At 37.3% G+C, this 15,297-nt stretch overlaps 1 protein-coding gene across 1 annotated transcript in view; it reads right to left on the bottom strand.

Moving 5' to 3' along the window:
- The window catches only part of LOC111147841 (regulatory factor X6), a 56,132-nt gene extending 42,776 nt beyond the window's left edge, over nt 1-13,356 (bottom strand). Inside the window, exons 1-4 of the mRNA XM_022504094.1 lie at nt 13,134-13,356; nt 12,667-12,823; nt 9,785-9,908; nt 7,916-7,977 (exon numbers count right to left, since the gene is read on the bottom strand). Coding sequence (XP_022359802.1) covers nt 7,916-7,977; nt 9,785-9,908; nt 12,667-12,823; nt 13,134-13,356 — 566 coding nt within the window. The remainder of the gene's footprint in view (nt 1-7,915; nt 7,978-9,784; nt 9,909-12,666; nt 12,824-13,133) is intronic.
- Between the last annotated feature and the right edge of the window lie 1,941 nt (nt 13,357-15,297).

Here is a 15,297-nt window from a genome sequence, read left to right as displayed (position 1 = left end):
TTAAAGATTTTATTTATTTATTTGACAGAGAGAAATCACAAGTAGGCAGAGAAGCAGGCAGAGAGAGAGAAGGAAGCAGGCTCCCTGCTGAGCAGAAAGCCCGATGTGGGGCTCGAACCTAGGACCTGGGATCATGACCTGAGCCGAAGGCAGCGGCCTAATCCACTGAGCCACCCAGGCGCCCCCAGAGTCAAGATTTTATATCTTACCATACCCCTGCTCCAACCCCAGCAAAAGAAAATCCTTTTAAAATACTGTATTTTAAAGATTTCATTTATTTGTTTTTGCTAGACAGAGAGACAGAGCAGGAGTAGAGGGGAGGGGCAGAGGGAAAAGCAGACTCTCCAGTGAGCAGGGAGCCCAACCTGGAACTTGATCCCAGGACCCTGGGATCATGACCTGAACTGAAGGCAGACGTTTAACTGACTGACTGACTGAGCCACCCAGGCGCCCTAAAATGCTGTATTTTATTCACAGGCCAAACGTAAATGATACTATCAACCCAGACACAACTGCGCACTCTGTTTCAACTGGCTATGTTGCCTTCATACTTGGGAAGCAAAAGATACACACACACACACACACATACATATAACCAAAAGATATATAGATATATAGATATATAGATATATACAGATATATATATATATAAAATTTTGTATTTCAATTTTGTTTGTAATTAGAAATCTTTAAGTGAAGATGTTTTGAATATGTTTGCACTCAGTGTAAACACTCCTAGCTCAGCAGGCATCATATTAAGCAAGCATTGATATCTAACAGGAATCACCAAGACTTATAACACTGATTTGGATTTTTCATATTTGATAATCCATATGTAAACAAAGACCCTTTCTATAATGTAAGCTCCCTATAATAGAAATCAATAAACATTTGCTGAATAAATAAATAACATGAAAAAAGTTAGAAATAACAATGCATTATAAGGAAAACTTTACAAACAGGAATTTTTCAATTAAGGCCATGCATCTTGTATCAGATACTTAAATATATTAGTACAATTTTAAATTTGGTAGAGATCAAAAAATTTCTTGTCTAGGGGTGCCTGGGTGGCTCAGTGGGTTAAAGCCTCTGCCTTCGGCTCAGGTCATGATCCCAGGGTTCTGGGATCGAGCCCCGCGTCGGGCTCTCTGCTCAGCGGGGAGCCTGCTTCCTCCTCTCTCTCTGCCTGCCTCTCTGCCTACTTGTGATCTCTGTCTGTCAAATAAATAAATAATATCTTTAAAAAAAAAAAGAATTTCTTGTATGAGAAATGGTATGAGAAATATACTAACTTCTTTAGCCTTTTTATAGGTTAAATATAAGAAATAGACTAACTCCTTTAACCCTACCATGAGCACTGTATAAACTATTATTGTCACAATTACTTGCTCTCCATAAATAATGTGTTTTCTCACCTCGGCACCCTTACTTGATTGAATTCTTCATTGGGAATGCCCTTTTTCCTTTCTGTCATGGTTTCTTAACTTACACCCCAAGGCATAGCTTCAATGCATGAAGCTTGCCTGGTTTCTCAGACAAATCTAATCTCTCTATCCTTTAAGCTCCTCTCCTCTCTTGGTCATTTATCCTGTGTAGCTTTATACCTCATACCACTGGTGTGTTTCTACATGGCTTAGCTGTCCCACTAAACTATAAGGTTTAGAGGAAAGGAACTGGATCTTTTCCTTCATTGATATTCTCCTTAAAAATTACTGTATAGAAAAATCCTCGCTTATTGGAGGATGAATCAATGTCTCCTGCTAGAAATTTAGACACTTATAAAACACAGAGTCCCTTACAGCCAACAGTTTCAATAACGGCCTCATTGTACCATGCATTACTACATCACCAGTAAAATACTGGGGTCAAACAAGGGTGGTATGGCTAAACAATATGTACAAGGGACATGATATCAGTGTATTTAAGCAGAAACACTATGGCCAGGAATATAAATCTTAATATTTTGCAATGACCACTGTAATGCTTTAGCACTTTCATATCTAGTTTCTTCTGGAACCTATAAAATAAATAATCTTTCTCCTTTAACCTTCCTTTTAGTCTACTAGATACATGTTATCACTTGAGTGATGATTTAATGTCTTTGAGAACAGAGAAGAGATAATAAATGAGCAGCTCTGTCTTCCGAACAGCTAAAGGTAAACCTCATAAAACCAGGGAGAGTAATTTCACGCAAAGCATACATGGATTTTTCATCTCAAGCCCAACATTTTACAACATAATTTTACTGTTAATATATTCCCCTAAAATAAATCTTGCTAGGAAATATTTGCCAGAAATATTCCAGTACAACAAAGACATATGGTTGGTGCATGTCAAATAAAAGGTAAGGGCTGCACAAGTGTGCGCTAGCAGGTTATTTTAATTTATATACCGCTACCCAATGCTGATTCTGTGGGTTACTCTGAATAAAAATTTCCAAACATTTCAGTTTTTTCTCTATATATGATTCTTATCCATTTTTGTTTAAAAAGATATGTGATAAATGTTTAAAAATCCTGGGTATGACTAGCTAATTTTTCTCAGAAAATTGTTTGCATAATACAAGGATCTTTGTGGGGCGCCTGGATGGCTCAGTCAGTTAAGGGTCAGCCTTTGGCTCAAGTCATGATCCCGGGATCCTGCACCCCTTGCTCAGGGGGAGCCTGCTTCTCCCCTGCAGGCCATTCCCCCTGCTTGGGCTTGCTCTTTGTCTTTCTCTCTCCTTCACTCTCCCTGTGTCAAATAAATAAAATCTTTTTTAAAAATGCAAAGATCTTTGTGATTATCTAATAAATTGTGTTCATTCATTTGTGTCAATTGCCCTTAGCCCTATTTCTCATTTACATTTGAGCAATAAAGATTTATTAATTAGTTTTTAATGTCCGCATTTTTAGGTGAACGTGTTATAAAATATAAAAGATTTTTAATAGGACAAATGAAATTATTGCCACTCTTACTACTAAAGTATTTACATTGTGTCTAACACTTTTCTTCATTTGCTGATAAATTTCTACTTGCCCCTATAGTTCTTCTTTTCTAGTTCAGTCATTATATAGAATTCCTGAAACATATGTTTCCACTGAGGTAGTAGCCCCAATGTTAGTTTACACTACACAAATGATCACTGATAAGGAAATGATGGGATTAAGCTGTTCAGGGACTTGCAATAACTTACTATGATAAGAGCAGCTGCCGTATCAGTTTTATTAACCCACTAAATCACTACTAATAAATAAGATAATGGCTTTTGTCCATCATGTCTGAAAACCAAGATTCAACTGATCAAAGTCTACAAGAAATTAAAATGTAACTTCAAATCAAACAGTCTACTGTGTACATGAAATCTACATGGTGGTCTCCACTGTGTTCTCCCTTATTCTTCTGAGCTTTTCTGAGCAAGGGTGAGAAACGGGTCTTTTTTCTTCATCACTATGTCCCTGGGGCCTAGTCAGCACCGATACTGAACAAAATGCTCATTAAATAAATGAATATTAATAGTGAAAATTTTTTGATCCCACTGTTTGCATCTTAAAAACTTTAGCACCATGCTTTATACACTGATAAAAATATGAATGGATTGATGATTGATATAATCCATTCATGACATGATAGGCAAAAATTACTTTTCATTAGCTACTCTTTAGTGCCTATGTGATTTTGTTTCAGTTACTTTTTCAAAACCCAGATTTTGAAAATACTGCACAGAAAAAAAAAATAAGGTGTATATTTTGGAGTTGTTAGTAAATCAAAGAGAAAACAACAAAAAACTCAAAAAACTCAAAAGCAAAGTGAGTTTTTAATCTTGGTATTGAGAATGTGTGGAGTTTGCCACTGGGGCTTCTTGGCAGGGAGGGGATGGTGACAGTGAAGGAAGGGACAGAGAGCAGAGCTTTGTCCCTGTAAACTCACTGACCTTGTCCCCAAGGTTCACTCAGGTGTTAACTTTTAAAGGCCTTCTCTGCCCAACCCTCTCCCCCCATAACCAAAGGCAGCAATGGCTTCTTATGTAGAACATGAAACAGGCCCCTGGAAACAATTATTCAATTTTTAATTGTTTCTAATTTTGACATTGCGTAATACCTGGTGATCTGTGGTATCTACCTAGTGATTCTGTCCATTTGGATTTTTTGTTTGTTTTTATTTTATTTCTATTTTTTTAAAAGATTTTATTTACTTATGACAGAGAGCAATATCAAGAGAGGGAACACCAGCACAGGAGAGCTGGAGAGGGAGAGCAGGGAGCCGATATGGAGCTCCATCCCAAGACCCTGGGATCATGACCTGAGCCCAAGGCAGATACCTAATGATTGAGCCACCCAGGTTCCCCAAGGTTTTTTGTTTGTTTTTAATGTATGTCTATATATTTTATCTCTTCCTTTGGTTCAGTAAATTTTTGCTTCATTTTATTTAGTTAAACTTTTTCATCTTTCACTTTCATGAGGGGAAGTAGCAGCACGTGCAGAAAGGTGGGGAGTGAGGACCAATCATTTTAATACCCAGTTATGTCAGAACTTAGAGAAACAGAACCTGAAAATAGATACAAAATTCACTCCTATTTTTTAGATCCTACTAAGCAATCTCTTCCTCACAAAGATTAGTGTTTCCCCAACTATCAGATTTTATACAGGGAATAAAATTTGAAGAGGTTTGATGAACCCTAAAGGTATCCAAGGACTGTTTTAGAAACAGAGGTGCTATCTTTTGCCCAGAATACAGAAGAATCTTTTGAGTTAATCATGATCTAAAATAAATTCTGTTTGAAGGACTCAAATGAAATGACTGGACATAGTCTAGTTATTCTACGACATTTGGGCAAAAATTGAGAGCTTATGTTTTTAAATAACAATCATTAGGCAGTTATATATTATTATATTTTAATATATGATCCACAGAAGTCAAAATAAATCAATACTAAATTTATTTATTTTTAAAAATAATTCAATAAATATCTAGTGATAGTATAAACACCACTGCAATAAAATAAGTTTTGCAAAATAATGGTAAAATTTGGAGAAATTATAAATTCCTCTTTCTCCAAAATATTCTTACTTCTTCATTCATATTTCTGTGTTTCACTAATTCATATTTCTATAGACATAAAAATATGTTTTATATTTTTTATATTTTAATATATTTTTTATATTTCTATAGACACAAAATATTAAATTTTTGAGATATTAACTAGCCATTAGAAATGATGATTATAAAGATAATACACCAACATAGAGAAATGTTCAGGACAAAAATTAAAAGCAAAAAACAAATGTGTGGCTGTGCCACACATTTGTTTTTATATAAAACATAAATATCTCTAAATAAATATAAAATAATTTAAAGTGCCTTATGATTAAGGCTTCAGAAAATATTAGCTGTTTAGGAGTGCCTGGGTGGCTCAGTCGGTTGAGCGAATGCCTTCTGCTCAGGTCAGGGTCCAGGTTCTGGGGGTCCTGGGGTCGGCCCTGTATAGGGCTTCCTGCTCACAGGGGAATTGGCATCCCCCTCTCCCCCTGCCCTATATTTATACTCTTTCTCTCTCTTTCTTTCAAATAAATAAATAAAATCTTTAAAAATGAATCTGAAAGATTCTGAAAGAATCAGAAGAATCTGATACATTAATAAGTTTTTAAAACAGATTAGGCAAAAAATGAAACTTATACCTCAAAAAATCAAAAATTCAATTAAATAATTATTTTCTTGATATGGCTGATATGAGGGGGGAAGTAGGATCTACTAGTTGACAAAGCACAAACTTTAGAGTCAGATAAACTTTGATTTAAATGCCAACATTGTTATTTTACAGCATGTGTGTGGCTTCGGGCAAGTCAATCATCTTTCAACTAGTCTTCTCATTTATAAAATACAGTAATTCCATCTTGTATTGTCACTGTAAGGATCTGAGAGTGTGTGGTTGTGAGTGTGCTTGTGTGTATGTGTGTGCAGTGCTCAATAAATAGTAGCTTTTAATTGCATTGCTGATTTTGGGATAATTTCATATTATCAAGGACAGTCAGGTTGAAAGCATATTCATTTCTCCACCCATTCCTATAATTTACTCATTTAATTCTCACAACAAACCTGTAAGATGGATACTGTATACCATCTTTACCGATAAAAAACTGAACAATTCATCTAGTGTCACACAGGGACTACATATGGGAGTAATAGAATTAAAGTTCAGAATTGCCCAACTCTAAACTTCATGCTCCTAACTCTAGGCAACTCTTAGAAATAAATAAAGATGGGAAAACTATCTGGCTAAGAATAATTACATCAAAACATTGCCAATTGCAAGATACACAAACTCTCCATCTCACTCTATCATTCAACATCCTCAGTTTCCCTATGGAAAATGCCTTTCCCCAGGATATCAAAATACCATGAATATAATAAGCAAGTTATAAAAAGCAAATGGCATATCAGGAAGGTAGGAAAAAATTCAAATTATTAATGCTTCCCTCTTGGGCACATCTGCTCTTAGATGTCAGACAAATTGCCTGAAGTTACCACATGTTGTTACATAAACCTAAACGCTGGAGCCTCACAGTGTCACAATGGACACAGTTAATGATTCATCCCTAATCCTGAAGAATCCTTCTAGGATTAATTGGCTTTCTCTGCAGCCTGCCTGCCTGTCCTCCTGCAGACCCATGAAGAGGATTTCTCTGCATTGCTTTGGCTCTTTTCCTACTACCTACCTACGTCAAACACTATCTGATCTTTCCTCCACCTATACAAGTCAGTAGGAGTCAAATTCATTAGAAATCAGCCAGTTAAACTGATGCAACTTTGAAAGACAAGTCCTGACTTGGTTAGAAGGGAAGAACTTACTTAGTGGTTTTCAATCTGGCATTTCATCCCTCCTTCTCAGACCACAGGTTGTTAACATTAATAGGAATCAGTTAAATAAATATTCATCGATCATCTGTTATGTAGCCAACCACAGGAAGGATATGAAAGTGAATGAAACAAAGTCTCTATCCACAAAATAGTATCTTTTGAGGGGGAAGAGATAAGTTAATTTCACATTAAGATAGGTACTAATGAACTGCTCTGAGGGCACAGAGAGGGAGCCTACAGTTGAGGGAAATTGGAAGGGGAGATGAACCATGAGAGACTATGGACTTTGAAAAACAATCTGAAGGTTTTGAAGGGGCGGGGGGTGGGAGGTTGGGGGAGCCAGGTGGTGAGTATTATGGAGGGCAAGTGTGAAGAGTATAGCAGGTTTGAGATGATTTTATTTTTATCAACGGGAAGAGACCTGAATATGCTTGTAGGCAGAAGGAGAGGCAACACTGAAAACACAGAGGGCAGAGGCAATCATGGACGAATGAGAACCTAAAACTGGGGATCCTACTGTGATGGCCACAAGAGAAAAGAAAAGCTGAAGCTATCGAGAGAGATCTTACTTTATGTTTCTATCTACATGAAGAGATGACCAAAGAAGTCATTTGTGCAGATCATTTGTCTTGAAGGGAAGAGAAGAGGATGTTAAGAAGTCATTACCCGGAAAAGAAACCCAGAGAAAGAACCTGAATCATACTTCAACCCCTGGCTTTGGCCTTGCCTTAGGGAGTGCTGTGGGTTCCATCTGACCACTTATTTAGCCATGGGCACTCTCCTTTCATGACACCGACGCCTTCAGTAGTGGCCTTAAGATTATGACAATGGTTCATTTACATTATTTCATCGGAAACAAGGATATATTACAATTTCCAGTATAAATTTTGTTTTTTAAACGTCATTCTAAAATCCACTTTTTTCTCTTCTTAGTTCTTACAATTGGCGAAAATCTGCTTCATCAAGAAGAGAATACCTGCTTCCACTCACTGATAAAGACAATCCTTAATTTTACATGTGTCAGTCCTCACGTACAGGTATCATATATCACTGATACATGCTCATCAGTGGGTCTTACTTTGAATGGCCTCTGGTTCCAAGTCGCCGAGTTGTCAAGAGGGGAAATTTCTGGCGAATTGTCTGAAAGGAAAGTCAATCACTTTAGTTTTTAGGAAGTATGTGGTTCTGCTGCAAGCAACTTGTAACCAATTAATTGGAGAAAGTAAATGTTAAACTTTGAGTATATTTAGTCTGGAAGAAGTAACATCGTACATATACCATATTGATAAGCAATAATATATTATCAGAGGCAGGAAGATACTTTTCTGATGAGATTATTTCACTGCTCTTGTCTCAATTTCCAGGGTGAATCATGCCAGTATCTGATTTTGCTTAATGTGACTACCAAAGCAACTGTTACTTTATTTATGTACTTAAAGGAAAAATTTGAGTATCTTTATAATAATTTTATCCAGAGGTTTGCCACAATTATATCTCCATCTCCAACCCTGCCAGAACACAGGAAATGTTCTTTACCTTACCAGATCTCCACAACAGTGTTTTAAATGTTTTCTTCTCTATGTTCCTCTCTCTAAAATTTGCTAAAAATTGGCAATAGCAATTAAAAAATGAAATCTTTTCTATTGGAAACAGGAAATTGCAGGATATCCTAAGGGCTCCATGGCAAAGTTCTTATAAATGTTCACTTCTTGAGGATTGGTTCTGTGGTTCTAATCAGATTCTCAAGGTGCTCTATGACTCCCCAAACAGTTAAGAAGACCCCCATAAGTTGGACTCATTAAACAGCTGTGCTAAAGTGGACATTAGAAATTGCCTTACACAACTTCCTCATTTTAGGCAGTGAGTGAACTGAGTTTCGAAAAGGTGAAGTGCCTTCAGAAGGTCTGACAACAAATTAGTCACTGTCTAGGCCAGAACCTAAATCATGAGATTACCATGCAGCATATCACATTGACCCCCATAAGCAGATAGGTTTTCATATTAAATTTATAAATTATTTTATATTTTATTTTTATTATTTATTATTAATTATTATTTATTTATTTATTTATTTATTATTTTATATTATTTTATTTTCAAAAACTGAGAAGCCAGACTATAGCATTCATTATTTCCTGGACAATGAGTCCCTCTACAGGTTAAAATTTGGATTTCAGTTTACATGAGATGCCATCTTTGAAGCTTAAGCTTCCTACAGTTTTTCTGCGCTATCCTCAGTTTCTTAAGACAGCCGAGCATGAGAAGAATCTCAAAGAACAAGGCTTTCCTAAGAGATTGATATTGTTTCCTGGTTCTCAAAATAAGACCAATATATATAAATAGAGTAATGCCAACTCTATAGATTCCCATCCTAACCATATAGGTTGGGCAGAAAGGAATGTGTTTAAATGAGCAATATTTAATCAATCCTCTCACAACATCTTGGAGTTTGGGGTATATTTGTACTCAGAGTGAAGTGGAGAATCAAGGGAACTCTTTATGAAAGAAAGTAAAAATCTATTAAAAACCCATATACTTGAACCAGTGAAACAAAAATCACAATCACCAATTGCATCCACAAGATACTTGTCACCTCTACTTAATTTCGCTTCTCAGTACAGGCCATTACCATACTTCTTAACACATTCCTCTTTGAAGGGAAATATCACTCCTCAAAAGGAGATGCCTTTAATGTCGCATGAAGTCTTCTGATAGCCAGGGTTCTAATATTCAAAACATAAAGTAGTTCAAGGTAAAACCTATAGTAGGTAAAATCAAGATAAATCACATAGTAGTTTCAAATACACCCGTAAGAAATTTCATTTATGCTCATGAGAGAAATTTCTGAATATTCTACATGAAAACTTGCTCAGATGAATATGTTTCTACACTGTCTACCTGACATAACTTTAGTTGTTAAGTAGTGTAGCCAGTACGTGTCATTTACCTTTCCAAAGGTGGCTGCACAGGCTGGCTCCAATTTCTCTTTCCTGCAAAAATCTAAATAATGTGCATAAAGGATACACCGTGGAAGGCAGACTCCCTCACATACGATGTAATTCTCTTCAAGCCTAAAAAAAAGAAAAGGCAAAAAATTGGGTCCAACCTTTCCTTTATTTCTCCTTTCCTTTCTTTCCCCTTTTACATTAGTCTAATGACTGCTTTGAATACAAGCTCTATATAAATGAGTTCATGAGTGGGTCCAGGTAGATTTGTTTTATTCTGGATATTATTAAAAGTCAGATCACAAGAACTAATGTTAGAGGAGCAACAGCCCTAGCGAACACCTGTTAGTGCAATTAAAATACCATGGTGAACATAATACCACTCCTCCCTGGTCTATATCCCAAAGAACAAGTCCTACTTCTATGGAAATCCTTCCTATTCATTATGGTTTGCCCTGGGAGGTAAAAACGGGAATGGTGAAATTGAAGATGACTTTTTTTAAGAAGATGTTCTCAGCCCTAAAAGGCCGCCAGGTTTTAGGCCAGCAAATACGCACAATCTGACTTTCACTCACAAAGTAGTTCTGAACCGTAAATGGTTAGGGAAGCATGATGATACATTTATTTGCAAAATACTTCAGAATAAACTCACATCACTTAAGTCTGAAATGGTACTGATCTACTTCTCCTCCGCCGCCTTTTGCTGTGATCAGTACTGTAACAACTTAAACCATAGCATACACTTGAAACAACATGTATGTCTCTAAAGACATTTCCAAACTGACATATATAAATTCAACTCTGTTATAAATATAATTATGCAAATTTTGAAAATTTAGACATAATTCCATTTAACTTGAATGTCTACAATTGCAATTAAAAGTGATAATATAATAAATATAATATAATAAATATAACAAATGTGATAATACATATTTGCTAGAAATATCTGCATAGCATTCAAGAACTCAGAACTTGTAGATTGTATTCCCAGTTTTTCTAATAATTTAGTAGGTGATTTTGACCAAAATTTGTGTATACCCATTTTATGTATAGTAAAATTATAATTATTCCTATATAGGAACAATGCAATAAAGAGTACGCTTTCAGATTAAAATTGAGTTAAACTATCCAAGATCTCTGATTTAACAAATTCCCAAGACACAGAAGATAAAAGCTAAAAGAGATGTTCATCAGATGTAAAGCATCAGATGTCCATTTTTCCATGGAGAAAGAAAAAAAGAACCAAACCCCAGTAAAATTTGCATGCATGAAACCAAACACCTGGCTGACCGTTGAAAACTGGAGTTACTTAACTAAAATTTTCACTTTATTTTTCAGTTGTAATTTTTAACCTCCCTAATAATCTACACAATCTTAAGGGAAAATTCTCAAAATACAATTAATTCATTTTATTTTTAAAAAAAAATATACATTAGACTCTTTGACAGGAAAGGGTATGGAAAATTCAAACAAAAATTACAGAATTTTATAGTTTCAAAAAATATGAAAATCACTAAGAAAACATTCAACTATTTAAAGATTGTATTTTAATGGCATGTATGAAATGTCAACTTTTCTGCCATTTTAATGTTTTTTGTAGGCATTGTCATTATCTTCAAAATAATCCTAGCCATGAGTACAATGTTAATTTGGGGTATGATATTTTTCCCTTAATTAAAACCCAATTATATTTATAAAATTTTAAAAAAAAGTTTGTTTCCACTCAGTTGATTTGAACTGAAAAACTGGAAGTGATCACTCTACAGCTTTCCAAAATGTATCTTTAATCAACACTTCTCCAATTATCCTAATAAAACAGTTGTATCCTAAATATTCCAGATAATTAACTCAAGTATTTACTGCTCCAGTGTATTTTTAACCAGTAAGTCTGACATCAACTTCAACAGTTAAGTCATAACCTTAGAAGAATATTTAGTTCATATTTCAAATATTTCAAAAGGTTTAAGTATATAGTACAAAAATTTAGTACATGTGAATTGTAACCCAAATAACTGAAAATAAAATTTAATAGTTTTTGTGGTAGTTTCTTAGATACTATTTTTTCTACTGTATTTTTCTAAGGTTTAGATCATACTTTACATATAAACATTGTATACAACCTATCAGTAAATAGACCTTTTTAATTATTTGCTTGTGATTTGTAACTCAGGAGGAAATTTTTACCTTATTTCTTCATAGTATGTGGGAAAGCTTAGAGTTTTTACTTTAGATCTCTCTTCCTTTTAGATAATATTACAAAATGCTTCCTTACGTAGAAAACCAACTGGCAAACTCTTGGTTCTAAAAGATTTTCCACAAAATCCAATTCGCAGGTGTTATAAAAATAGAACATTTATTTAAGTTACTAGTAACATTTTAACTGATATTTCTATGTCTTCTAATTCAAATATACTTCACCTAATGACCAATACACAATTGTTAATTTGCCCTCATATGGATAAAGAATATTAAGATCCTTCCTCCTCATAAGTCGTTTTAAAGAATCATGTTTTATAAACACAAAACTACCACATAACAGATATCTAAAGGTCAAATTGATTGTATGTTATGCAAAAAAAAACATAAAAACATTCATTACTGCTGACATTTGACAAAATTATAGTTTGGGTCAATAATGAACAAAGTGATGGGGTTTTGCACTGCATATCATTTTTCATTAATACCAGAATACATCTCCACACCAAATATTCAGTGGGGGAAAAAAGGAGAAATTTTCTATTGGCATTTTAAACTTTCCCTGAAAGGTTTGAGGGAAAAGCAAATTGAGAAAAGCGGATTCTGAAGATTTTTTTTTTTTTTTTTAAGATACTGACTTTTAAGACTCAACAGGTGCTGAAAGGTACCCCCTTGGGAGTCTTACCACTGCAGGGTGAGCTGAGTCTGCTTCTTTTTATCCTTCATCATCTGCGTGATGGTTTTTTTCTGAGAGAGGTGTAGATCGGCTGCTTTGGTTTTGCTGTCGTGACTCTCTCCATCCTCTTCTTCAGAGGAAAAATTACCATTGCTCAAATGCATTTCTGATTGCAAGTTGAAAGGATGATAAAGAAAATCAGAATGTGAAAATCAATTAAGTAGTCTCTAAATGTACCCTGGCGTCAAACGGGGTGATTTAAGGGGCGGGGGGGGGGAGTTGAGAGGAGAACTACGCAAAATCCCTTAGAGTTAATTTTTAGTTGACAAACATTTTCCTGGGGAAAACACAAAAATCTGGACTTGAACGTTGTATATGCCTGTTATGTTTGCGGTGTGTTTACTTTTATTATTGGATGCCTTTCTTAGAATTCATCCGCTTCCCAGCCACACGCCGCACGGGGCCGGAGCACTCACCTGATTTAACTCCCTCCGTCAGCTCCGGGTCTTCCCCTCTCTCCGAGCTGCCCAGGGCGCCCTCGGGCTGCGCTTCAGCCGCTAGGTACACCCTTTCCTCGGGGTAAATGAGCAAGCCCTTGCCCAGGAGCTGCACGCAGCACTCCTCCGGGGCCTCAGGGGAAACTTGGGGCGAAGACTGCGCCTGCAGGAAGGCGTCTTCCAGCACCGGGACCTTGGCCATCCTCCCGGCCGTGGGAGACCTGGGCACCCGCCGCTCGGCCGGCGCCCCGCAGAACCCAGAGCCCAGGGCGGGGCGGGGCTGGGCGGGGCTGGGGACCTGCGGCCTCAGGGGCGGGGGCGGAGGCCGCAGGCTCCCCGGTCCCCCGGCGTCGCGGAGGAGGAAGCCAGTGCCCAGGTACAGCTCAGACCTGGGACCCGGGTGGGCCGAGGCGAGACTGCCTTTCTCCACCTGTCTAAGGTCCCGGCAGATGCTCGACTCGGAGCTCACTTCCCCAGCTGCGTCCGTCTCACCGGGAGGTCCCGTCCCCACCTCTCACCCCTCCTTTCATCCCTTTCTCACAAAGTGCAGGGCCAGAGGACACTTTTCACACTCAAAACTCCCAAAAAGGTCCGAGAAATCCCCACTCTTTTGTCCAAGGGAAGCGTGGCTGCAGCTGTCCCTATCCCTAGTCTCTTCAGACACAAACGACGCCCTGGCTGAGCAGCCTTGATTCTGCGAGTCAGGTAGAGGAGGACTGGAGAGCACGGCTCAGTCTTTGCAGCTCTGAGCCTGGTTTGCGTTTTCTCGGATCAATCTTAGGGATTGGTGAAGGCTCTTCTCAGAGACATGGAGACAGACGCCATCGCGTCCCGCTCCTGTCCAGACTACCGTACTCCTGTGTGTACAAGGGCTCAGAATCCCAGACCTCACCTCTTTGGAGGATTCATTCGCTCCCTGCAGTATTTTGGGACTTAAAGCATCCCTGACAAGTCCTTATCTATTATACCTAAGGATAGTGCAGTGGACATTTGTTGAGATGAAGGATGAAATCGCCCTACTTCATTTCCAAGCCAAAATGACAAGAGAGTCATGTGGAGTGCAAAAAAATGATGACTTGTGCTCTTTTTAAGAAGGAGAAATCAGTAAAGAGTTGGGGTGTGTGTTGCCTGACTGCCACAGAATCTTTCCTTCCTTCCATCTTCTGCTCTTTTGACGTGTGTCCTGTGCCTACTGTATGCCTAGTGCTCCCCAGAAAGGCAAGGAATCTGCTTTGGCTCACCTTGCCTCACCACAGCCAACAACCTGCCATCTTCTTGTGGAGCATTAGGGAGAGAAATCACCCCTGAACTTGAATTTAATATTAAACTACATCAAAATTTTACTTAGGAAAAACCAAAATGGGACTCATGGTGGTAGATGGGTGAAGGGTGAATTACAGAGAGGAGTAATATAATCTAAGAGCATTACCCGGCTTAAGCAGCTGAGATTACCTATATTTGAACATTATAACAAATATATTTGAATATTTTTAGCATCACTTGGGAAAGGTATCACTTTGCTGTCAAAAGTTTTCAAAACTGGTGGCATCACGATACCTGATTTCAAGCTTTACTACAAAGCTGTGATCACCAAGACAGCATGGTACTGGCATAAAAACAGACACATAGACCAGTGGAACAGAGTCGAGAGCCCAAATACAGACCCTCAACTCTATGGTCAAATAATCTTTGACAAAGCAGGAAAAAATATACAGTGGAAAAAAGACAGTCTCTTCAATTAATGGTGCTGGGAAAATTGGACAGCTATATGTATAAAAATGAAACTCGACCATTCTCTTACACCGTACACAAAGATAAACTCAAAATGGATAAAAGACCTCAATGTGAGACAGGAATCCATCAGAATCCTAGAGGAGAACATAGGCAGTAATCTCTTTGATATCAGCCACAGCAACTTCTTTCAAGATATGTCTCCAAAGGCAAAGGAAACAAAAGCGAAAATGAACTTTTGGGACTTCATCAAAACCAAAAGCTTCTGCACAGCAAAGGAAACAGTCAAGAAAACAAAGAGGCAACCCACGGAATGGGAGAAGATATTTGCAAATAACAGTATAGACCAAAGGTTGATATCCAGGATCTATAAAGAACTTCTCAAACTCAACACACACAAAACAGATAATCA

The sequence above is a fragment of the Enhydra lutris genome, unplaced genomic scaffold (genome assembly GCF_002288905.1).
Source record: "Enhydra lutris kenyoni isolate GAN:26980312 unplaced genomic scaffold, ASM228890v2 scaffoldscaffold17, whole genome shotgun sequence".
NCBI lineage: Eukaryota > Metazoa > Chordata > Mammalia > Carnivora > Mustelidae > Enhydra > Enhydra lutris.
The sequence above is the reverse complement of the archived record's forward strand: the minus strand, read 5'-3'. Positions and strand labels throughout refer to the sequence as shown.